General features: G+C 32.0%; 1 protein-coding gene and 2 pseudogenes across 1 annotated transcript; all 3 read right to left on the reverse strand.

Moving 5' to 3' along the window:
- Positions 1-6216: 6216 nt before the first annotated feature.
- Positions 6217-8556, reverse strand: LOC122312817 (annotated as a pseudogene).
- Positions 8557-18072: 9516 nt separating this feature from the next.
- Positions 18073-20267, reverse strand: LOC122312882 (annotated as a pseudogene).
- A 3741-nt stretch (positions 20268-24008) lies between these two features.
- Positions 24009-26628, reverse strand: LOC122312526 (L-type lectin-domain containing receptor kinase IX.1-like). Its single transcript, XM_043127167.1, has one exon. The coding sequence runs from the start codon at positions 26462-26464 to the stop codon at positions 24320-24322; it is 2145 nt and encodes a 714-aa protein (XP_042983101.1). The 5' UTR covers positions 26465-26628; the 3' UTR covers positions 24009-24319.
- Positions 26629-26875: the final 247 nt, after the last annotated feature.

Genomic DNA, 26875 nt, shown 5'->3' on the forward strand with positions numbered 1-26875 from the left:
CGACAGTGTAATTTTTTTTTTTTTATATAGTTTTTAAATATTTTTTTAATTAAATTACAATATCATTTAAAACTTCTTTTTTAATCATTAAAAAAAAAACCATATCGGAAATCCCAGCCGAAAAAACCAATGGTTTAGCATTACTGTTTTTCTTTTCCATCGGAAGTCGTCGTTGACCCTTGTTATGCTAGTTGTGTTTATATTTATAATTATTTTCGTAGTAGATGTATAATAATATTGTCGCTTACTAGATCCAAAGCAGTATTCTTTTAACGTCTTAAATTATAAATTCTAAAACTGAGTTCATAGTTCACGGCCTGATTGCAAGATATAACAACTACAGTAGTAAATAATATTAGTTTGGCTTATCTTTTAATTAATATTTTGTTTTAATATTATAGTTTATTATAATGTATGTAGAGTGCCTTAGTATAGCGTGCGTAATCTTCAGATGATCGAAGGATAGTAGATCAAACATTTTTTAGCATCGTAGAAGAAAAACTAAAGAAAAAGAAATAAAAATAAAGAAAAAGAATACCTTGGAGGAATATGAGAGAAAAGAGGGGAGGTCGCCACCGAGTCGAAGCCCAAATTAAAGGTGTGCTGCCTCTTGATAAGTGTACTTCAACTATTTTTTTTTTTTATCTTTTTTATATATATTTTAACATCTTTAAATATTTTTAAAAAATTCAGAACATTATTAAAAATATATTTCTTTAATCACTAAGTTAAAAAACAAAACATAAGAACCCACCATCGAGATCCACAACTATCGTTGACATTTCTATTACTTGTCTTATAATTTTAAAGGTGTGCTGCCTCTAGATCCAAACGGAAAGTCTTGTTGCTATTTGATATTAGAGTTAATTCATTATTAATAACAAGTACAGCTATGCTGTATAAGTATTTTGTATCTCTTTTTAAAATGAAAAATATACATTATTTAAAAAAATAAGTATTTCGTGTAAATTTTATATATATTCACTTTATTTTAAAAAATGTAGTGTTCTTATGTCATCCAAGTTTGCTCATTTGGTGTGTCCCTAGTATAAATTATATATTTTTTTAGTACTTTTTATTTCAAACATTTTTAAATATTTTTAAAAATAAAAAATAATAGATTAATAGTTATTTATTTAATTATTAAATAAAAAATATTAAAAAATAAAATAAAATACATAAACGATTAAATTGAAAAAACAAACTTAAAAAATATAATATCATTTCTCTTTTAAAAAAATACGATGACACTTACCATATTTTATAACTGTAATTATTATTTTAAATTTATAGAAATTGAGGATAAAAATGGATAAGATCTAGAAGGTGCTCCGCTGCGACTAAATAATTAGAAAGTTGAAGCGATAGCCATTCTAATTTAAAAGAAATTTCTCTCCTTTTCTGACGTTTACAAAAAAAAAAAAATCTTTTTAAATTTGACTTATTGAGAAAGAAAAAAAACATATAAAGTGGGTTATATAATATTTATTATTGTTCATATTATTAATATATAAAATAAATAATAAAATTTATATCTTTTTATAAGTTTTTACTTTTAAAAGAGTTTATATTTAAAATATTGTTTGAGAAGAAAATAAAATGAGACAAAATGAAATGAAACATATTTTCAAACATCTCATAATTAAACTCTTGAGAAAATGTATTGCCATCTTTATTTTTGTAAACATTATTCTATATTTGATTGATTTGTATACATGTTCTATATATAGCGTTATCTGAAGGTAAAGGATGAAAATCAAAAGGAGCAAAAAGTGTCAAAACCTCATCCACGAAAAATCGATCTATATATAGAAAAAAATCTTCTAATTGATAGATAAAAGGATAAGACTTGTTGTATAATTGTAGAAAGTGAACCCCACCTTCTCAACTGTCGGTGATCATCAACTGATCATCAGTACATATACCTGACAGTCTCTGTCTTTCAATTCCTCGCATTTAATGATAACATACACCCAAGATTTGTATTAAGAGATATGATGTAACGCACACATAGATTGACAATTAATATATCTATTAACTTTATTTTACATTATTTAGTTGATGAATATATCATATCAGAAATTTAACATGATACATATCGGTGATGATGAAGGGCTTAAAAAACATATATATTTTTATCATATTGGGAAAAGTACAAAATCTTAATTAAGGGCTAGCTACAATAATATTATAGGGCATTACTTCAAAATCGTATTTTTAAATATAAGTAACCATATTAATTAAAAGCAAAAAAAAAAAAAAATCAGAACTATAAAAAAAATTTAATCCGCAAAAAAATCCAAAAAGCAAAAAAAGTAATTAATGGTCCTTCTAAGTTCCATGTAGCTATGTATGCTCTTGATTCGAGGAGGATTGAACTTAAAATCTGTTTTTTTTTTTTTTTTTTTTTTTTTGGAGATATTCATTTTCTCGAAAATATTTATACCACTTGGAATGACAAGTCTAATATTATGTTTAAGATCTTACTCATGCGCAACCCGGATAATTTGACCCAAGATAAATTCATCTAATTAAATAGAAAAATAATAATTACTGTGTTTTATTCTGAATTTTGTAATTTTAATGTGATATTTTTAAGTATTTATTTTTATTTAAGTGGTTTATTTATGCAGCCACTTAATTAAAATGTACCACGTTAATTAATAAGGATGACAAACTAAATGATGAAAAGTATATGTCATTGTCATAGAAATTAGAAAATATCAACTGAATAAATAAAGTAGTTGGGTCTTTAAATATGGTAGATAGAAGGATAAGAACTCGGACAATAGAAGAATAAGATCTGGACCCATTCGAATTGGGAGATCATGAATGAAATGTTCAAATTAATTAATACATTGATATGGATTAGTTGACCGTATTTTTCAGGACGTATATATGACGAAGACGAACGGTATAATTAAATATAGTGAGACAGCGATGAAGCTTCAACATTTCTGCCTCCCACGTCGCTTGCTGTTGGGTCTCAATGGATTACTAGTAGAGGATGGATATTATCCTTATTGTAGATTGTGCCTAGAAAGAGTATCATCAGATTACACTAAGTGCATGTTTGTGATTGTTATGGGAAATATATCTTATAATTTAATCAGGATTTATAGTTAACTTAAACAATAAGTTTTATTATTAAAATATTATTTATTATTTAATAATTATATGTTTAAATTAAAACACTTTTAAACATATTATATTTATTCAAAAACAAATTAAAAAAGTTCTTATTGATCATGACTTGGTCAGTTGATATCCATATCCCAATAAATACAACAACAGCAAGCATTAAAAACATTTAAAGATTGGGCCTGAATATAGGTGAGAATGGGTTCGCTGCATATATTTTCCAGCAGCGCCCGAAAGAGGAGTGGCCGAGGGGTACTGAATTTTGGAACCCGGATTCATAATAGCCCGACCTCTTTCACCTAAAACACGGTCAAACTGGATTTTTAAATTATAAATTGTATTAGCATAACCCAGCAGCTCGGCCAAGATCATCAGAATGAATCCTTATCTTGTTGAACTATCATTTTGAGTTGAATTTGTTGCCATTGAGACTCCTTCACCCTTCAACGTCTCCCCATCAATATAGCATGATTTGTGGGATTTATCATCCTTATCTCTTCGGCAGTTTTGGAACTCTTTATCACTCCATTGAATCCCACAAATCATACCAAGCTGCTGGGTTGTGCTTTTGTGCCCTGCTATTTTTTAAAATCTTTTTTGCCCTACAATTGGACCATTTGATGCTAACAAGTATCAAGTCATCATTGGTGACATATGTTGGGGAAACAATAAATTGATATTCTTATCTAAAGAGTCATTGAGCTTAGATTGATTAACATTGTCAGTTATTATAGCCTTAAGAACTAGTTGTCTTAAAATTTTTCATGTATGATCTTGCCACTAAGATCTGCCATAAAGTCTTAAGGTATATAACTATTCCAACTTCATTTATAATATTTGTCATCATAATATTTTTCTGTATTAATATTATTTTTGTGGGGAGATTATTTGATTGGATATGTGATTTTTTTTTTTTTTAGAAGAGCCGAAAGTCACATGTCCAATTGTGACCCCATCCCAATTTTATTAATAAACCCTTACTTGTGGCGGAGGAAAACCGTGGTTACAACTGGAGGCCTGGGGATACAAGTATAAAATAAGACCAAAACTAGACCTCAAAAAAACAAAAGAAACTCAATAACAAGACCAAACCAAAAGAAAAACAAGACCAAAACACATAGAAGCAACTGCAAGAAAAAACCTGCACGAACATAAAGTCAATAAGAACTTAAACCAAGGCAAGAAAAACATACCTAGAGAGAAGCCCCCTTGCAAATTTTGTCGATGACTACCCTCAAAGTTGCATCCAAATTTTTGTGAGCTTCAATGTTATATAATATATGTAGTGAATGGTTGGTTCTTGGGTTTTCGTTACAAGTTTTTCTGATGAAGTGTTTCCACTTGAATGTTCAATGTAGGTATTACTGCATTGATTTTGCCAGGGCACTATTCTTCAATCCATCCTCGTTCTACTATGCACCAATTGGTGTTGGCTGATTTGCTATGTCTCCATGAAGATGGGTTTCTTAGAATTGTAGTTATAGTGTTTTTTGTTTAACTTGTTTTTGAAGCTGTGCTCTAATCTATCCTTGAGTTTTAGGTATTTTATTTATTGTCTATGGTAATTTGGTATTTGTTAACATGGGTTTTTATGTCCCTGCAACCCTTCAAAGGAAAAACTAAACACTCTGAAGTTTGCACAGCACGCCACACTAATTCAGAACAATGTCACTACAACATAAAGTGGCTAGAAGATATTGTTATCAAAGTATTAGTAGTGTTGTTGTGGTTTGCTATTGACCCTTATTATGTATTACCAATATCTGCTATTCGCCGTCAAGATCTTTAATACATTTCTATTTAACTCTAGTAAAAGGTGTCTCCTAATATCACCATGAGTGATATCTTATTTAGCACCAAAGTAGCAAATGGTTCTGTTCTGCACATGTTATGGAAGTTAAATTCTGGCTGAGTTGGCTATGCCCTATTAAAACTCAATAAAGATGTTAAATCATTTTGTTTGTTTTACTGAATTTAAGCAATTGGTTGGTAACATCGTTCCATATTAAATTTGGAGTTTTATTCCAAATTCATGGACTTCATGGTTATTAGAATTGACATACGTTCAATTCTTATTTCAAAAGGTCTGGGAGGAATCTTCTAGTGAGAGCCTATTGCGGTTGTTGATGTGTGATTAGCCAAAACAGTTATTTTATATTAAAAAAAGTAACGTAACTAATCACATTAGTGGAATACGTAAAAAATACACAAAAATGACTGCATAATTTTTTATTATAAAAATATCCTTCTTTTTCGGATATTTGTAAACATCATTGTATAAAAATATGTGTTTCTATTGTTACTTGTTTCACAGATTTTATAGACAATTTGTCAAAATCCTTTTAGCAAGATTTTAGATGGATAAAAAGTTACATATACTCTTTTGAGTAATTATTATACATTCTTAGAATATGGACACGTGATACTCTATTTTGTGACATAACTATTAATAATTCTTTTTTTTTTTTTTAATTCACGGTATCTCAACGCATGAAATATCGTTTCGAGTTTAATTATCCATCTTTTCTTTTCCATATCTCCAACTTGAACACTCTTTTCAACTCCAAACTACTCAGAAAGCCCAGGAAGTCTTCATACTTTTAGGAGATCATCCCAATATCGATCGCAACAATTTGCGGTATATTCAATTGGGTAGTCTTCGCCTGTTTGGGCTGAGCACTGATTTAGTATTCATTTCCGCTCTATGACCACGTATGTAAAGCTGACTTGATGAGACTTCCAATGGTTTACATAGATAAAATGCTGAAGCTAATACTAAAAGTACTTCATAAAATTAAAAAAAAAAAATTATGCTCTTACTAATGATGGAATGATATAATAACACATTCTTTCCCTTGAAACGATGTCAAATCCATCTTAGCTGCGCAGTTTGGGGCTATTAGGTTGTTTGTACAAGTACAATATAAAATGCAAATCACATGTAGAAAGCACATGACATGTATCTTTATAGTTTAGATGTAAGCTGAAGTGAAAAAAAAAAGTACAAGGAGAAAATTGAACAGCTAATCAATGATTTAGAATCTCAAAATACATGTTAATTTACCTCTAACCAACTTAGCACGAATGCAGACGTGATGCCTCTGCACTAGAAGATGAGGTGAATTGTGTGGAAAGTGTTCTGACTATGGATTGAATATTGGATTTCACTGCTCTTGGAACTGGTAGCAGCATCAGACTTCAACAGTGGCATTGAAGATCTATTCACTGTTGGAGGAAGATATGTTAGCCCGGGAATACTTGAGGGGAGAATAGGCAATGGAGCTTCAAAGTTTAAAACATGAATTGCTTGATTAATTGAAGGCCTAAGGTTACGATCAGGGTGAGCACACCACATCCCAACAATTATCAAGTGCTCTATTTGCTCCCCATCAAAGTCTTTGCCCAACCTTGGGTCAACTGCTCCAAGCACCTTTCCTTTTCCATAAAGCTCCCAAACCCACTCCACCAAGACAACTTGACCTTCAAGGGCCTTGGGATTGATTGGTTTCCTTTCACAAGCTATCTCCAAAGCTACAATTTCAAAACTATACACATCTGATTCCTTGCTCGCCTTGCCAGTGGTGACACATTCAGGAGCCATGTACCCAAAGGTGCTAGCCAAAACAGTAGTTTGTGACCGACCCTTTGGCATGGTCCACAAGCCTAGCTAGGCCAAAATCCCCAAGTCCAGCATTGAAGTTTGAATCAAGCATAATGTTGCTAGATTTTATGTCCCTATGCACCACACACTATTCCCATCCTTCGTGCAGGTAAAGCAAGGAAGATGCCAAGCCTTGAGCTATTTTGTACCTCGCTTCCCATATCAACAACCTTTCTTCTTTAAAAAGATGAGAATCTAAGCTTCAATTCGGCATGAACTCATAAACAAGTAGGAGTTCTCTTCTTTCATGGCACCAACCAAGGAGTTGCACCAAATTCCTATGTCTCAATCGACTGATGATTTTTACTTCTGCTGCATACTCCTTTATCCCCTGCTTAGACCCTTTTGATACCCTCTTAATAGCAACGAAGATATTTGAGTCTCTTAAAAATCCTTTATAAACGCCACCAAATCCTCCCTGGCCTAACTTTTCCTCATCCCTAAAATTATTCGTGGCACGAGCTAATTCCCTGAATGAGAACCTTTTTGGCCCTGTTCCCTTTTGGAATTCGCCGTCCATGTACTCAGCAAAGGCACAATCATCTTCTTTATCCCTCCCACTCCTCTTCCACAAGAGCAACAGAACCAAACCCAGCCCAGCAACCAAAAACAATCCACTAGCACCCAAACCCACGTCTAATCCTAACTTGTTGTTTCCCCTCGGTTTAGGGGTTAGAATGGGGCTTGGAGATGGAGCACCTGCCACTGTTTTGTTAGTGTTGGCATCATCAATTTCCAAACTGGAGTTGAAATCCCATGAGTAAATAGTATGCATTGCAGAGTTACCTCCTGTTGCGGCTGAGAATCCAATGGTAACCCGTTCGGGCAGGTAATCTCTCAAGTCAACAATTCCAGAAATAAATTGTCTTATAGTAACATCGTTTTGATCTAAACTAGTAAAGACAACACTTAAATTATCACGGGTAGAATTTTAACTAATCCAAGCTTCATTTTTTTTCCCTTCCCTAATTGAGATACTACTCCACCACGACGCATTGGCAACAGACTTCACGGAATTGATGTCAATACCAACATGTTCCCCCGGCGGATCCCAACCATTTTCAAAGATATCGAACTCCACGACGACAAATTGATTTTTTTGACTGATTTAGCGACTGGCCATAGGGAGCAAGACCCATGGAGCTCCCCTCAGTGACGTTATCAAGAATCTTTGAACCATGAGATGCTAGGAAGAATGCAAGCCCATCTCCATATTCAGTTTTACCTTGGGCATTGATGACGAAAGAAAAATGGGTAGTGAAATCGACGAGGTTTGTTGAGGCATTGTCCCAAAGGTGCATTAGACTGTGATATGTGGCGCGACCCACTGTCAAATTTGTGTCCCGGTTGTTGGTGAGTTGGATAACTTCAAATTCGGCAAAAGCTCTCTCATATGATATGTTGTTATCTTGAGAATTGAAACCGGCGAAGTTGAAGGATTTAGTACTTGTAAAAGCACTACAAGAGAATTGGTTTTTTGAGACAAAAAATTTTGTTTTAAAAAATCTGAATTTCATCCCTAGAAGTTTTTGGAGACAAAAATTTTTTGTCTCTATTTTGTCTCAAAAACTTTTCGGAGACAAAAATTGATTTTCGTCTCCAAAAAGTATTTTTAGGGATGAAATTGGGTCGAACCAGTCGAAACCATTAGAACGGAATTTTTTTTTTAGACAAAAAAATGTCGTCTCAGAATCAAGTTCGAATGAAAAAATTTTTGTTCGAACAACATAAAATGTTAATTTGAACCAACACATTTTAAGTGACTTTTATTCGAAGAAAAATATTAACTGTTCGAACAGACAATCTATTACGAAAATCTTCTGTTTGAACGGAGTATTGAAAAATAACGTTATTCGAATGAGTATTTAATTGTTCGAACGAACGCATGGATTGTATTTCCCAATACGTTCGAATGGGTTTTTTTTTTGTTCGAATGGATATGTTTTTGTTCAAATGTATGCATAAATGATAATTTACCATTCGAACAGGTTATTTGAAGTTCGAACGGTATTGATCAAACAAAATGAAATTTAATTAAAAAGAACATACTAATACAAATTGTAATATATATACATCAATTGTTCAAATGTTTACAAACATCATAAATAAAGGCAATTAAAAAAATTAAATGAATTATGATTGTGGTGGTAGTGGTGGCATAGGGTTTTGGGACATCATTGACTGGAATTGTTCAAACATTTTTTGGTTATTTAATTATAGCATCTCTTCTAATCTTGCCTCTAAATCTGCTGCTTGATCTAATCGGGTCAACAACTCTTTTTCCTTCGACCTCAATCGTTCTATCTCAAGTGCAGCTTCCTCTAACCTCTTAGTCTTGTCGTCACTCGATCTGGCTTTAGAAGAGGATGACCATGTTGAGGATGGCTTCATGCAACTTCCTAATCCCCTCAAATATCCAGAACGTGATCCAAGAACTTGAGAAAAGATTAGAGCATCGTTGACAGATGATTCATCAGATGGATCTGCAGCAGTATCTTTAAGAGATATCATATTGTCCTACAAAAAGAAAAACATTAAAATTAGTATAGGTAACAAAAATATATTTAGACAATGGAATTAATAAACTTAAACTTAAAAAAATATATTTACCCACTGTCCTTACTTTCTCTATGCAGACACCCCTCATAATGTCTCTAACTCGGCGCTGGTTTACAACAGCTATATATACAAAAATTAAAACATATATTTTAATTAAATTATTTTATTTAAAAGATATATAGTAATAAAATATCTTGTTCTGGTTCTGGTGATATTGGCCCACCATTGTTGGCAGGTGAATCACACGGGGAGTTAGTAAGTGGTGGGGATGGCTCACGTGTTCTTTTGCGTTTAGGAGGCATATCTGTTTGAAATTATAATAAATTTATAAAATGAAGTATTAATCTATTTAATTAGAATACTTAAATATTATTAATTATACATTATAATTCTTTAATTAAATATTGTATAAGTATATTCCATCATGTTAATCATCTTAATTAGAGTACTTAAATATTTTCAAATATTTAATTATAATTTTTTAATTAATTATTTTATAATTATATTTTAACTAATTAATCTATTTAATTAGAGTACTGAAATATTTTCAATAATTCATTGTAATTACTTAATTAAATATTTTATAAGAATATTTAGAGTATTAATCTATTTAATTAGAGTACTTAAATATTTTCACTAATACATTATAATTCTTTAACTAAATAATGTATAATTAGATTTTAAGTATTAATCTATTTAATTACAGAACTTAAATATTTACAATTATACATTATAATTGCATTTTATAATTACATTATAAATATCTATTTAATTGGTACTGTTCGAACAAACTCTCAAAATGTTTGAACGGAATTTTGGTCGAGTCAGATTCTGTTCAAACAGAGAAATTCAATTCGAACGGTATTCAGAGTGTTCAAATAGGACCAAGCCAGAAACCAGTCACAAAACAGAGCAAAAAACTGAACCACAAAACACAATTTTCACATACACTGCAGCATATTTCAATACAATACATTGAAAACTATATGATTATCCCTAAATATGATTATTAAATAATTTAGAAAACTATAAAAACTTACCTCTAATTTTTGCAATCCAATAAAAATATCAATCCACAATACCTATATATGCATAAAACACATTAAACCATTGTTCTATCCCAACAAATAAATGCAACAAATATCAAGATACTTGTAAACGAAATCAGAATGAAAAATAACAAAAAAAAAAACATATTACCTCTTGTCCTTGTCTTTTCTCTCTCAATAATATCTTCTCTCTCACTTCTTTCAAACTCTCTCTCTCTACAACACTCTCTCAAAGCCTCTATCACACTCTCTCTCCCTCTCTCAAACTTCAATCCAAGTGAAAATAAAGTGAAATGATCGGGTTAATTATATGTGAATTTACGTTCGAACGGATTTTTTAGAATTTCGAATGCGAAAATTCAAAAAATCGCTAATTTTTCCCACAATATTTTCCCGTTCGAACTAATAATATAAGCATTCGAACAAAAAAAATGGAATATTGTCCAACATATACCAATAATTTGGAGCGAATTTTCCCTCCAAACAAAAAAAATTCGTTTAAACATACTTTATCTCTATTCGAACTCTTTTATATTCGTTCGAACAGATAATTCTAGAAATATATAAATATACACATAATATTTTCAATATTATTATTAGTATATGTAAAAATTATATACACTATATAATACTAAGTGCCACTAATAGCATAATACTAAGTTTATTACCAATCTATAATATTAAGTATTACTAATAGTATAATATTTTATTTAGTATCACTAATAGTGTTATACTTATAATTAGTATTACTATAAGTATAATACTAAGTATCACTAATAGTATAATACTAAGTGATATTATAGTATAGATAGCATAAATATATGAAAACTAACAGTACTATAATACTTTATAATATATTCTAAGTACTTGGTTTATTACTAATATACAAACTAAATATATTAGATATATGTATTTTATACTTATATTTAATGCAATGTTTTACTATATACTTAGTATATTACTTTATAATGCAATGCTTTACACAATACTATTTTATACTCATCTAATGCATAATATATATACTATTATATATATACTAGTTACTTACAATATATATAAGTAACTAATTAAATACTCTATACTATATAATATAGATATCTAATATATATTATATATACTAGTCCAGAAATTTTTTATTAGTACTAATTGTTGAATCTAAGGTTTCAAGATTTGTGTAATTATATATCTACACATGGATTTTGATGATAACAAATGAATTCAAAGAATAAAAGAGTCTCAAGGTCAAGTTGTCTACATAATGGAGTCAAGCACATCAAGGAATCAAGCATGAGCAAGAAGGGAACAAGTTCACATTAAAGTCATAGAGTAATGTTGTAAATCTCTTAAAAATTTGAAATTAGGATTAAGGCTTAAAATTAATATTTTATCATAAAGCATTAAAATACATTTTCCACATGTGCATGAATATTTTGAAAATTAAATTTAAAAATTTTGAAAGATGATTGATAGTCATCTTTCACATGTGCATGCCTTGATTAAAGGGTTGAACTTTGAAAATATTAAAGATGATTGATTGTCATCTTTCACATGTGCATGTATTATTTGAATATTTTCAAAAGTGATTGATGCTTTTTTTTTTACTTATGCAAAAGGTAAATGATTTTGTTTGAAAAATTTGAAAAGTAAAGTGTGCTCTTTTTGCCATATGCAAAAAGTAAAAGATTAGGTTTGAATTTTTTGAAAAGTAAACTGTGCTCCTTTTGTCATATGTCAAAAGTAAAAGATTAAGTTTGAAGTTTTTGAAAAATGAATGATGTTGTCTTTGATAATTGAAAAAGAAGAACCTTTTATTTGAATTTTTTGAAAAAGTGAATGATGTTGTCTTTGACATATGAATCTTTTTAAATTTGAATATGAAGTCTCATATGCCTATAAATAGATCATTTGAGAGCTTCACATTTATAACATCCAGAGCATACAACATTCATTCAAAGCTTTCATTCTCTATTCTCTAAGCATTGAGCCTTAATCCTTGTTCATTTTGAAAGAAATATTGTTTGCGCTGTATTGTTCTTATTTCACTTATTGAGGAGTGTTTTCTGATAACCTACCCACTATTAGCTCTTGTATCAGTAAAAGGGTGTGTATAACCCTTGTGAGTGTAGAAAGTGTTCTATACAAGGAATAGTTAAATCACCACGTGTAAGGTGATTGCAAATGTAGAGGGTGTTCTACACGGATCCTTTGTAGCGGTGTTGTTCAAAGGTGTAATAAGTTTCTATCTCCACCTGAATGAGGTTGAATAGTGAATTTGGGAATCCTCAAGGGGTAGCTTGAGGTGAGAACGTAGGCAGTGGGGCCGAATCTCGTTAACATACTGAGTTTGCCTCTCTCTTACCCTTACTCTTTATATTTATTACTATTTCGTATTTTGTTTATATTTTATATTGTATATTTGATTTATAATTGTTATTTTTTTTTAATACAACTCAATTCACCCCCCTCTTGTGTTAGTCATCTGGACAACACTAATATTAGTATTATATACTAGTATTAGTAATATAAAACGTATTGTTTTACCTCTTGTACTTATATATATTTTTTATGAATTATTATATAATTCATTCGAACTTATACCTTTTCCGTTCGAACTTATACCATTTCCGTTCGAACGAAATTATGTTATATATGCCGCGATATAGTTTCTTCTCCGACCCCATTTTGTTGTTTTGAGGCCAAATGATACAAAAGTAATCAGTAGAAATGATGGGGCTTTACTCCTAAATCATTTCTACTGATTAAAATCTTAGATTATGGTGAAAAACTAGTTTGTAGATTCGGGATTAAGTCGACTCAGCCATGTCTGTTTGGCTCATCCGTTCGAATGAGCCTAAATTCCATTCGAATGAAATTCAAGGCCATTCGAATGGAATTTATTGTCATTCGAATGAAATAGAAGTTCATTCGAATGGAATTTGGGCTCATTTGAATGGAATTTTATGAGGTCATTCGAATGAATTTTATGGTCATTCGAATGACTTTAAATTCCATTCAAATGGACTTTAACGTCATTCGAATGAAATTTTTGACCATTCGAATTGAATTTTAATCATTCGAACTAAAGATGATATTTGGCATCCCTTATTTTTATTTATATTGAGAGACTTCATTCAGTCTATCATGGAGAAGTTTAAGGACCTGGAAGGACGCCTACATACCTTACAGGAGAATTTTGATTTACTTAATAAATAGATCTTGTTAGTTATTATTTTACTTTTTTTATGTTGTATAGAACGTCTAACTCTTTTTGGGATGTAATTAATGTATGGTTTTTATTTTTAATGTTTGCTAGCCTCTTTATTGTTAATTATATTTTCTTCTCATTATACTTAATATTCATGATAATTGAAAAAATGACACTATCTTTAAAGTAATATTTATTTAACTAAAATATTTTTAAATTAATTACATAAAATTAATTTATGAATTCGTAAATATTTTAATTCATTGGAAATTATAATATATAATATATAGACATTTTTATTTACTTTGAAAATGATAAAAAATTAATATAAAAAATATGTATTATTACAATTTTAATAATATATCTTTTCAATTAAATAATACCGTTCGAACAAGGTAATACTCATTGGAACCAATTATTTTGCATTCGAATAGATTAATTTTCTGTTCGAATTAAATTTTATTAGTTCGAACGGTTTAGATTTTTGGAGAAGATCTAATTCGTCCCAGAATCTCCGGTTCGAACTAATATGTATTAGTTCAAATAGATTTATAAGATTCTCCATGTTTTGAGATGAAATTTAAATTTCGTCTCTGAAAAGTATTTTTAGAGACGAAATTTATTTCTTCCCTAACAAATTTCATCCCTAAAAATTAAATTTTTTGTAGTGAAAGGAATACAAGTGAGAAGAGATTGGAGAGCATTAAGAGATAAAAGAGGACGGGGGGATTTGGAAACAGGAAATGTTTGATTTTCATCATGAAGTTGAAGCCAACCATGATCGGAGCTAGGAAGGAGGCAGGGTTTGAGATATTCCAGACTGCAATTTGAATGGACCAAGAAGTGGAATTGCTTTAAACTCGTAAAAAATTGAAGTCGTTGTTCATGACCCTGGCCATGCTAGTTGAGTTTATATTTATAATTATTTTCGTAGTAGGTGTATAACAATATTGTAGCTTACTCCAAAGCTTTATTCTTCTTAACGTCTAAATTATAAATACTAGAACCGAGTTCATAGTTCATAGTTCACGCCCTGATTGCGGAGATATCACCACTACATGAGTAGTAAATAATATTAGTAGTTTGGCTTATCTTTTAATTAATAATTTGTTTTAATATTCATTGAAATTAAATTAGAGATACAAGAATAAGTGGTGTGGTGTCCCGTACAATTTTTTTTTTATTACATTGACTTTAATGCCCAATGGGAGGGACGTACAATAGTTTGGCTAATCTTTTAATTAATAATTTGTTTTAATATTATAGCTTATTATAATGTATGTAGAATGCCTAGTGTGGGTAATCTTCACATGATCGAAGGATAGTAGATCAAACATTTAACTATATTTTAACTATATTATTTTTTTGCTTTTTTAGTGTATTTTTAAACATCTTTAAATATTTTAAAATAAATTTATAATATTATTAAAAATATATTTTTAATCACTAATTAAAAAACAAAAAATAAGAACATACTATCAAGACCTAACTATCGTTGACATTTCTATTACTTGTCTTATAATTTTAAAGGTGTGCTGCCTCTAGTTTCACAAGTGAAATTGCGCTTACCTAGATTTACGCAAACAAACTTAAAAAATATAATATCATTTTTTTTTTTAAATTACGATGACATTTGCCATATTTTATAACTGTATTTATTATTTCAAATTTACAAAAATTAAGGATAAAAATAGATAAGATCTAGAAGGTGCACCGCTGCGGTACGGACTAAATAATTAGAAAGTTGAAGCGATAGCTGTTCTAATTTAAAAGAAATTTCTCTCCTTTTCTTACGTTTACAAAAAAAAAAATCTTTTTAAATTTGATTTATTAAGAAAGAAAAAAACATATAAAGTGGATTATATAATATTTATTATTGTTCATATTATTAATATATAAAATAAACAATAAAATTTATATCTTTTTATAAGTTTTTATTTTTAAAACATGCAATGATTAATTTGAAAGAGTTTATATTTAAAATATTATTTGAGAAGAAAATAAAATGAAATGAAACATGTTTTCAAACATCACATAATTAAACTCTTGAGAAAATGTATTGCCATCTTTATTTTTGTAAACATTATTCTATATTTGATTGATTTGTATACATGTTCTATATATAGCGTTCTCTGAAGGTAAAGGATGAAAATCAAAAGGAGCAAAAAGTGTCAAAACCTCATCCACGAAAAATCGATCTATATATAGAAAAAAATCTTCTAATTGATAGATAAAAGGATAAGACTTGTTGAATAATTGTAGAAAGTGAACCCCACCTTCACAACTGTCGGTGATGATCAATTGATCATCAATACATATAAGTTTTATTATTAAAATATTATTTATTATTTGATAACTATATATTTAAATTAAAATACTTTTAAACATATTATATTTATTCTAAAACAAATTAAAAAAGTTATTGTTGATCATGACTTGGTCAGTTGATATCCATATCTCAATAAATACAACAACAGCAAGCATTAAAAACATTAAAGATTGGCCCTGAATATAGGTGAGAATGAGTTGGCTGCATATATTTTCCAGCAGTGCCCAAAAGAGGAGTGGCGGAGGCCAGGGGTACTGAATTTTGGAACCCGGATTCATAATAGCCCGACCTCTTTCACCAAAAACTCGGTCAAACTGGGTTTTTAAATTATAAGTTGTATTCGCACAACCCAGCAGCTCGGCCAAGATCATCAGAATGAATCCTTATCTTGTTGAACTACCATTTTGAGTTGAATTTGTTGTCATTGAAACTCCTTCACCCTTCAACGTCTCTCCATCAATATAGCATGATTTGTGAAATTTATCATCCTTATCTCTTTGACAGTTTTGGGACTCCTTATCACTCCATTGAATCCCACAAATCATGTCAAGCCGTTGGGTTGTGCTTTTGTGCCTTGCAATTTTCTAAAATCTTTTGTGCCCTACAATTGGACCATTTGAGTCTAACAAGTATCAAGTCATCATTGGTGACATATTTTGGGGAAACAACAAATTGATATTCTTTATCTGAAGAGTCATTAAACTTAAATTGATTAACGTTATCAGTTATTATAGCCTTAAGAACTAGTTGTCATAAAATTTTTCATGCATGATCTTGCCACTAAGATCTGCCATAAAGTCTTAAGGTATATAACTATTCCAACTTCATATATAATATTTGTCATCATAACATTTTTCTCTATTAATATTATTTTTGTGGGGAGATTATTTGATTGGATATGTGATTTAATTTGTCGATGATTACCCTCAAAGTTGCATCCAAACTTTTTGTGAGCTTCAATGTTATATAATATATGCGGTGAATGGTTGGTTCTTGGGTTCTCGTTATGAGTTTTTCTTTTGAAGCGTTTCCACTTGAATTTTCAATGTAGGCATTACTGCATTGATTTTGCCAGAGCACTATACTTCAATCCATCCTCGTTCTGCTATACGCCAATTGGTGTTGGCTGATTTGCTATGTCTCCATGAAGATGGGTTTCTTAGAATTGTAGTTATAGTGTTTTTTGTTTAACTTGTTTTTGAAGTGCTCTGCTCTATCCTTGAGTTTTAGGTATTTTATTTATTGTCTATGGTAATTTGGTATTTGTTATCATGGGTTTTGATATTCCTGCAACTCTTCAAAGGGAAAATTAAACACACTGAAGTTTGCACAGCACGCCACACTAATTCAGAACAATGTCACTACAACATAAAGTGGCTAGAAGATATTGTTATCATGGTATTAGTAGTATTGATGTGCTTTGCTATTGACCCTTATGATGTGTTACCAATATCTGCTATTCGGCGTCAAGAGCTTTAATGCATTTCTATTTAACTCTAGTAAAAGGTGTCTCCTAATATGACCATGAGTGATATCTTATTTAGCACCAAAGTAGCAAATGGTTCTGTTTTGCACATGTTATGAAAGTTAATTCTGGCTGAGTTGGCTATGCCCTATTGAAACTCAATAAAGATGTTAAATCATTGTATTTGTTTTACTGAATTAAAGCAATTGGTTGGTAACATTATTCCATATTAAACATGGAATTTCATTCCAAATTCATGGGCTCTATGGTTATTAGAATTGACATACTTTCAATTCTTATTTCAAAAGGTTTGGGAGGAATCTTCTAGTGAAAGCCTACTGTTGTGATGTGATTAGCCAAAATGTTTATTTTATATTAAAAAAAAGTAACGTAACTAATCACATTAATAGAGTGCGTAAAAAATACACAAACGTGACTGTATAATTTTTTATTATAAAAATATCCTTATTTTTCAGATATTTGTAAACATCATTGTATAAAAATATGTGTATCTATTGTTACTTGTTTCACGGATTTTATAGACAATTTGTCAACATCCTTTTAGCAAGATTTTAGATGGATTGACTTCTACTTTTTTGGATAAAAAGTAGCATATACTATTTTGAGTAATTATTATACATTCTCAGAATATGACACGTGATATTCTATTTTGTTTTATTATATGATTATATTTCATAACTATTAATAATTTGATAAAATGAAATTATCAACAATTATCAAGCGCTCCATTTGCTCTCCATCAAAGTCTCCACCCAACCTTGGGTCGGCTGCTCCAAGCACCTCTCCTTTTCCATAAAGCTCCCAAACCCACTCCACCAAGACAACTTGATCTTCAGGGGCCTTGGGGTTGATTGGTTTCCTTCCACAAGCTATCTCCAGAGCTACAATTCCAAAACTATACACATCTGATTCTTTGCTCGCTTTGCCAGTGGTAACACATTCAGGAGCCATGTAGCCAAAGGTACCAGCCAAAACGGTAGTTTCTGACCCTTTGGCATGGTCCACAAGCCTAGCTAGGCCAAAATCCCCAAGCTTAGCATTAAAGTTTGAATCAAGCATAATGTTGCTAGATTTTATGTCCCTATGCACTACACATTGTTACCATCCTTCGTGCAGGTAAAGCAAGGAAGATGCCAAGCCTTGAGCTATTTTGTACCTTGCTTCCCAGATCAACAACCTTTCTTCTTTAAAAAGATGAGAATCTAAGCTTCCATTCGGCATGAACTCATAAACAAGTAGGAGTTCTCTTCTTTCGTGGCACCAACCAATGAGTTGCACCAAATTCCTATGTCTCAATCGACTGATGATTTTTACTTCTGCTGCATACTCTTTTATCCCCTGCTTAGACCCTTTCGATACCCTCTTGATAGCAACGAAGATATTTGAATCACTTAAAAATCCTTTATAAAAACCACCAAATCCTCCCTGGCCTAGCATTTCTTCATCCCTAAAATTATTCGTGGCACGAGCTAATTCCCTGAATGAGAACCTTTTTGGCCCTGTTCCCTTTTGGAATTCGCCGTCCATGTACTCAGCAAAGGCATGATCATCTTCTTTATCCCTCCTATTCCTCTTCCTCAAGACCAAAAGCACCGAAGCCAACCCAGCAACCAAAACCAATCCACCAGCACCCAACCCCACGGCTAATCCTAACTTGTTGTTTGTCCTCGGTTTGGGGGCTAGATTGGGGCTTGGAGATGGAACACCTGTCACTGTTTTGTTAGTGTTGGTATCATCAATTTCCAAACTGGAGTTGAAATCCCATGAGTAAATAGTATGCATTGCAGAAGAAGCTCCTGTTGCGGCTGAGAATCCAAAGGTAACCCTTTCGGGCAGGTAATCTCTCAGGTCAACAATGTAAGAAAGGAACTGCCTTACAGTAACATTTTTTCGATCTAAACCAGTAAAGACAACGCTTAAATTATGAGTGGTAGAATTATAACTAATCCAAGCTTCATTTTTTCCCCCTTCCATAATTGAGATACTACTCTGCCAAAACTCACATACCTTAGATTTCATGGAATTGATGTCAATGCCTACATGTTCGCCCCACGGATCCCAATTATTTTTATAGATATCAAACTCCACAGCGACAAATCGATTGTTCGTGCTGTCTAGCGACTGGCCAATGGGAGCAAGACCTATGGAGTCCCCGTCTTTAATGCCATCGGGAATCTTTGAACCAGCAGGTGCTAGGAAGAACGCAAGCCCATCTCCATAATTAGTTTTATTTTTGGCATCGATGACGAAAGAAAAATGGGTAGTGAAATCGGTGAGGTTTCCGGAGGCCTTGTCCCATAGGTGCATGGGACTGGAATATGTAGCGCGACCCACGACCATGCTTTCGTCCTTGTTGCTGGTGAGTTGGATAACTCCACTGTCGGCGTAAGCTCTCTCATATGATATGTTTTGATCTTGAGCATTGAAACTGGGGAAGTTGAAGGATGTGGTACTTGTAACCGGGAATACAAGTGAGAAGAGATTGGAGAGCATTAAGAGATAAAAGAGGACGGGGGGATTTGGAAACAGGAAATGTTTGATTTTGAAGTACTTGAAGCCAACCATGATCGGATCTAGGAAGGAGGCAGGGTTTGAGATATTCCAAACGTCTGTAATTTGAATGGACAAAGAAGGGGAATTGCATTTATAAGCTTCCCAGAAGACTTCTTCAGCTCGTAAGAAATTGATGTCATCGTTGACCCTGGCCATTATTTTCCTACGTAGTAGATGTGTATAATAATAGGATTGTAGCTTACTAGATCCAAAGCATTATTCTTTTAACGTCTAAATTATAAATTCTAGAACTGAGTTCATAGTTCACGGCCTGATTGCAGATATTTCTTTTTGGATGTCTACCTTATTAGGTTTTGTTAAGGTAAACAAAAAACATTTAATAATTTTTTTTTTTTTTTTTTTTTAAATATACTTGTATTGTGATTGGTAAAAGTGGATGACTAGCATCGAATAAATATAATTTTTAAAAAATATTTTTTAGTTTTATTATTTTTCTTTCAAAATTGTTTTGTTTTTTATATTTTTAACTTTTCGCTAAAATTTAAGTACAGAATTAGATGAAAAGTTAAAAACAAAATAATTTTCTCATATTAAAAGATGTTTAGTTTATACCTTAAAAAATGTGGAATTGACTAAATGAAACATAAGTTTAGTATCATAAAAACATAAATGAATTTTATTAATATTAATTGTTTCGGTGGATTGCCAGTTCACGCATAGAAAGACTCACCCAACTCTATTAATTTATTACAAAAATAATAATATTTTATAGATTTTAATCAAATTTTAAAAAATTTAAAATCCATTTAGTATCTAATGCAAAATATATAGATTGGTAAAGATTATGATAAAAAAAAATGGTGAATATAAAGTAAGAGAGGTATTTACTTTTCTTAAACAAAAGAAGTAACCGTTAGAATATGAGTTTTGCTACATATAAGCAAAGTCGCGTACTAATCTGCGTACCAATACTGATTCATTGATACTTAAAATTTAAATTAACACTGTTTTTAATAAAATCTATTTTTTTATCAATCACATTAAATTAATACGTAGATTAATGCACAATTATATTTACGACTATATTTTTCCTTGTCAAAATCAACCACATTAAATCGAGTGCACTAATATTTTTGGAGTCATGGGTTTTCTAATCTGGGTAGGGTTTTCTTTATACTTAAATTGGACTTAAAGCTTCGGCTTGTTGCATTAGTCGGCCCAGTTTTTGGTCCAGCCTTTCTTTAATAATCATTATAACTTTCACAAAACTTTTTATTTCATTTTATCAAAACGCTATTTATTATTATCTTATTTTTATAGGAGCAGCTACAGGCGGTGAGGTGTCCCGTACAAAAATTTTATTACATTGACTTTAATGCTTAAAGGGAGAGAAGTACAATAGATTTAAAAACAAATGTGCAATTAACCATATGTTTGTGCCGATGCTTGATGGCTTCGACATGATCGACTTTCCATGTTTTGATCCAACGAGTAGATCCATCAATTTTGGTTTGAAGCCCGGCCCATTGAGTAAAACGATACTGCAATCGTATGTTTTCGGTGCATCATTTTGGGTTCTTCACTTTCAATACAACTACTTTTATATAATCTGTTTTTTTTTTTTTTTTTTTTTTTTGGCCTATAACATTTCTCATCTTATAATAGTAAAGGTGTATACTACCTCTAGTTTTATGCGTGAAACCACGCTTACCTACATTTGCACAAACAAATGGAAAGAACGTTGTTGTTTGATATAGAGTTAATACACGAGTAATATTGTTAGATACAATCATATGTTATACAAGTATTGCACAAATATAATCATTAGTATAATGCATAAAAAAAATATGTAAAAGTGATTACACATAAAGTTCTTACTCTTTATTCCACTCCTACTAAAATTCTTGGGTATGTTAATTGGTTAAGAAGAATTTTAAGATATAAGTTTTCTTAGAATTTGTGAAAGTACTAGAATTTTAATTTTTTAAATATATTTTATACTGAGTTTCTTGAAGTGGGGAGATAGAGTTAAAAATTTGCTAGAATATATTATATTATATATATTTGCAAGTTTTATTTTTATATTTTTGTATTTTTATTTTAACAAAACTTCGATAAATAATTCAAGAAAAATATAAACTTAAAAAGTGGTCGTGAAATTAGTTTTTTTTTTAAATGTTGAAAATTCATATCAACAACCAAATTATTAACATGGCCTTGCCAGAGGTTGTATATGATGCATAGCGTCTAGTATTGGCTTATGCATCTCTAAAATTATGCATAGCCATAAACAAAGATTTTTCAACTTTGAAGAACTACTTTTCACTCTCCAAACATTATTTTTAATATATTTTCTCTCTCTATCCGAACAGCTCTCTTGTTGCTCTCTCTACTCTCTTCAACTCCCACATTTCAGAAATTGCTCCATCACCTTCTCCCTCTGCTCTGCTGCACCATTGCCCAAATCACATTGTATGGAATTTTTTCTGTGAGGGTTGCTAAGTTGGTGGATGGTCTATTAAATTTATTGGACTTGGTAGTAGAATTTGACTTGAATTTATTGAACCATCTAGACTTACGGGAAAAAATCCATCCTCGTTCTACTATACACCAATTGGTGTTGGCTAATTTGCCTTGAAGATGGGTTTCTTAGAATTGTAGTTATGGTGTTTTTTGTTTAACTTATTTTTTAAGTGCTCTGGTCTATCCGTGAGTTTTAGGTATTTTATTTATTGTCTATGGTAATTTGGTATTTGTTAACATGGGTTTTGATATCCCTGTAACTCTTCAAAGGAAAAAATAAACACTAAAGTTTGCATAGCATGCCACACTAATTCAGAACAATGTCACTGCAACATAAAGGGGCTACAATATATTGTTACGAGGGTATTAGTAGTGTTGTTGTGCTTTGCTATTGAACCTTATGATGTATTACCAATATCTGCTATTTGCCGTCAAGTGCTTTAATGCATTTCTGTTTTACTCTAGTAAAAGGTGTCTCCTAATATGACCATGAGTGATATCTTATCAAGCACCAAAGTAGCAATTGGTTCTGTTCTACACATGTTATGAAAGTCGTACAATTTGCAGACAAATTGGTTCACTTTTTTCAGAAGGTATGGAAAATAATTATGTCTTTAGTCACTTGATACGGTTATGGATTGATAAATTTCTGGCTGAGTTGGCTATGCCCTATTGAAACTCAATAAAGACGTTAAATCATTGTGTTTGTTGTACTGAATTTAAACAATTGGTTGGTAACATTGATCCATATTAAACATAGAGTTTCGTTCCAAATTCATGAGCTCTATGGTTATTAGAATTGACATTCTTTCTATTCTTATTTCAAAATGTTTGGGGAATCCTCTAGTGAAAGCCTACTGCTTTTATTGATGGGATTAGTTAAAACAGTTATTTTATATTTTAAAAAAAATAACATAGCCAATAACATTAATGAAATGCATAAGGAGTACACAAAAATGATTGCATATAAAAATTTGTATTATAAAAATATTCTTATTTTTCAGATTTTTTAAACATCATTGTTTAAAAATGTGTACCTATTGCTACTTGTTTCAAGGGCTTTATAGACAATTTTTCAGCATCCTTTTAGCAAGATTTTAGATGGATTGGCTTCCATATTTTGGATAAAAGTAACATATACACTTTTGAGTAATTATTATACATTCTTAGAATATGGACACGTGATACTCTATTTTGTTTTATTATATGATTCTATTACATAACTATTAATAATTCTTCTATTTTTTTTTAATCCACGGTATGTCAACGCATGAAATATCGTTTCGAGTTTAATTATCCATCTTTTCTTTTCCATATCTCCAACTTGAATACTCTTTTCAACTCCAAACTACTCAGAAAGCCCAGAAAGTCTTCATACCTTTAAGAGATCATCCCAATATCGATCGCATCAATTTGCGGTTTATTCGATTGGGTAGTCTTCGCCTCTTTGGGTTGAGCACTGATTTAGTATTCATTTTCGCTCTATGACCACGTATGTAAAGCTAACTTGATGAGACTTCCAATGGTTTACACAGATAAAATGCCGAAGCTAATCCTAAAAGTACTTCATATAAAAAAAATTATGCTCTTAATGATGGAATGATATAATAACATATTCTTTCCCTTGAAACAGTGTCAAATCCATCTCAGGTGCGCAGTTTGGGGCTATTAGGTTGTTTGTACAAGTACAATATAATACGCAAATCACATGTAGAAAGCACATGACATGTATATTTACAGTGTAGATGTAAGCTGAAGTGAAAAAACAAAAAAAAAAAGTACAAGGAGAAAATTGAACAGCCAATCAATGATTTAGAATTTCAAAATACATGTAAATTTACTTCTAACCAACTTAGCACGAATGTAGAAGTGATGCCTCTGCACTAGAAGATGAGGTGAACTGTGAGGAAATAGTGTTCTGACTATGGATTAAATATCGGATTTCACTGCTCTCGGAACTAGTAGCAGCATCAGACTTCAAAAGTGGCATTGAAGATCTATTCATTGTTGGAGGAAGATATGCTAGCCCGGGAATACTTGAGGGGAGAATAGGCAATGGAGCTTCAAAGTTTAAAACATGAATTGCTTGCTTAATTGAAGGCCTAAGGTTGCGATTAGGGTGAGCACACCACATCCCAACAATTATCAAGTGCTCCATTTGCTCCCGATCAAAGTCTCCGCCTAACCTTGGGTCAGCTGCTCCAAGCACCTCTCCTTTTCCATAAAGCTCCCAAACCCACTCCACCAAGACAACTTGACCTTCAGGGCCCTTGGGGTTGATTGGTTTCCTTCCACAAGCTATCTCCAGAACTACAATTCCAAAACTATACACATCTGATTCCTTGCTTGCCTTGCCAGTGGTGACACATTCAGGAGCCATGTACCCAAAGGTGCCAGCCAAAACAGTAGTTTGTGACCCTTTGGCATGGTCCACAAGCCTAGCTAGGCCAAAATCCCCAAGTCTAGCATTGAAGTTTGAATCAAGCATAATGTTGCTAGATTTTATGTCCCTATGCACCACACATTGTTCCCATTCTTCGTGCAGGTAAAATAAGGAAGATGCCAAGCCTTGAGCTATCTTGTACCTCGCTTCCCAAATCAACAACCTTTCTTTATTAAAAAGATGAGAATCTAAGCTTCCATTTGGCATGAACTCATAAACAAGTATGAGTTCTCTTCTTTCGTGGCACCAACCAATGAGTTGCACCAAATTCCTATGTCTTAATCGACTGATGATTTTTACTTCTGCTGCATACTCCTTTATTCCCTGCTTAGACCCTTTTGATACCCTCTTAATGGCAACGAAGATATTTGAGTCTCTTAAAAATCCTTTATAAACACCACCAAATCCTCCCTGGCCTAGCTTTTCTTCATCCCTAAAATTATTTGTGGCACGAGCTAATTCCCTGAATGAGAACCTTTTTGGCCCTGTTCCCCCTTGGAATTCGCCGTCCATGTACTCAGCAAAGGCACGATCATCTTCTTTATCCCTCCCACTCCTCTTCCACAAGAGCAACAGAACCAAACCCAGCCCAGCAACCAAAAACAATCCACCAACACCCAAACCCACGCCTAATCCTAACTTATTGTTTCCCCTCGGTTTGGGGGTTAGAATGGGGCTTGGAGATGGAGCACCTGCCACTGTTTTGTTAGTGTTGGTATCATCAATTTCCAAACTGGAGTTGAAATCCCATGAGTAAATAGTATGCATTGCAGAAAAACCTCCTGTTGCGGCTGAGAATCCAAAGGTAACCCATTCGGGCACGTAATCTCTCAAGTCAACAATTCCAGAAAGAAACTGCCTTACAGTAACATTGTATTGATCTAAACCAGTAAAGACAACACTTAAATTATGAGTGGTAGAATTATAACTAATCCAAGCTTCATTTTTTTCCCCTTCCCTAATTGAGATACTACTCCACCACGACGCATTAGCAACAGATTCCATGGAATTGATGTCGATACCGACGTGTTCCCCTGGCGGATCCCAATCATTTTGAGAGATATCGAACTCCACGGCGACAAATTGATTTTTCGACCTATTTAGCGACTGGCCATTGGGAGTAAGACCCATGGTGCCCCCCTCATAGACGTTATCCGGAATCTTTGAACCATGAGGTGCTAGGAAGAACGCAAGCCCATCTCCATATACAGTTTTACCTTTGGCATCGATGACGAAAGAAAAATGGGTAGTGAAATCGGCGAGGTTTGTTGAGGCATTGTCCCAAAGGTGCATTGGGCTGTAATATGTAACGCGACCCACGATCCCTTGTTGGTCCCGATTGCCGGTGAGTTGGATAACTTCAAATTCGGCGAAAGCTCTTTCATATGACATGTTTTCGTGATTATCAGAATTGAAACTGGTGAAGTTGAAGGATGTAGTACTTGTAAAAGGGAATACAAGTGAGAAGAGATTGGAGAGCATTAAGAGATAAAAGAGGACAGGGGGATTTGGAAACAGGAAATGTTTGATTTTGAAGTACTTGAAGCCAACCATGATCGGACCTAGGAAGGAGGCAGGGTTTGAGATAGATATTCCAGACTGTAATTTGAAATATAAAGAAGGGGAATTGCATTTTTAAGCTTCCCAGAAGACTTCTTCAGCTCGTAAGAAATTGAAGTCGTCGTTGACCCTGGCGACGCTAGTTGAGTTTATATTTATAATTATTTTCGTGGTAGCCTGGTAGGTGTATAATAATAGGATTGTAGCTTACTCCAAAGCTTTATTCTTTTAACGTATAAATTATAAATTCTAGAGCTAAGTTTATAGTTCAAGGCCTGATTAATGCAGATCAGATATCACGACTACAGCAGTAAATAATATTACTTTAGCTTATCTTTTAATTAATAATTTGTTTTAATATTCAAGTATACATTGAAATTAAGTTAGAGATACAAGAATAAGTGG

The sequence above is a fragment of the Carya illinoinensis genome, chromosome 6 (genome assembly GCF_018687715.1).
Source record: "Carya illinoinensis cultivar Pawnee chromosome 6, C.illinoinensisPawnee_v1, whole genome shotgun sequence".
NCBI classification, from domain to species: Eukaryota; Viridiplantae; Streptophyta; class Magnoliopsida; order Fagales; family Juglandaceae; genus Carya; species Carya illinoinensis.

Excerpts from the sequence above, each read along its gene's own strand:
- LOC122312526 (XM_043127167.1), bottom strand. The coding sequence starts at position 26,464 with ATGGTTGGCTTCAAGTACTTCAAAATCAAACATTTCCTGTTTCCAAAT.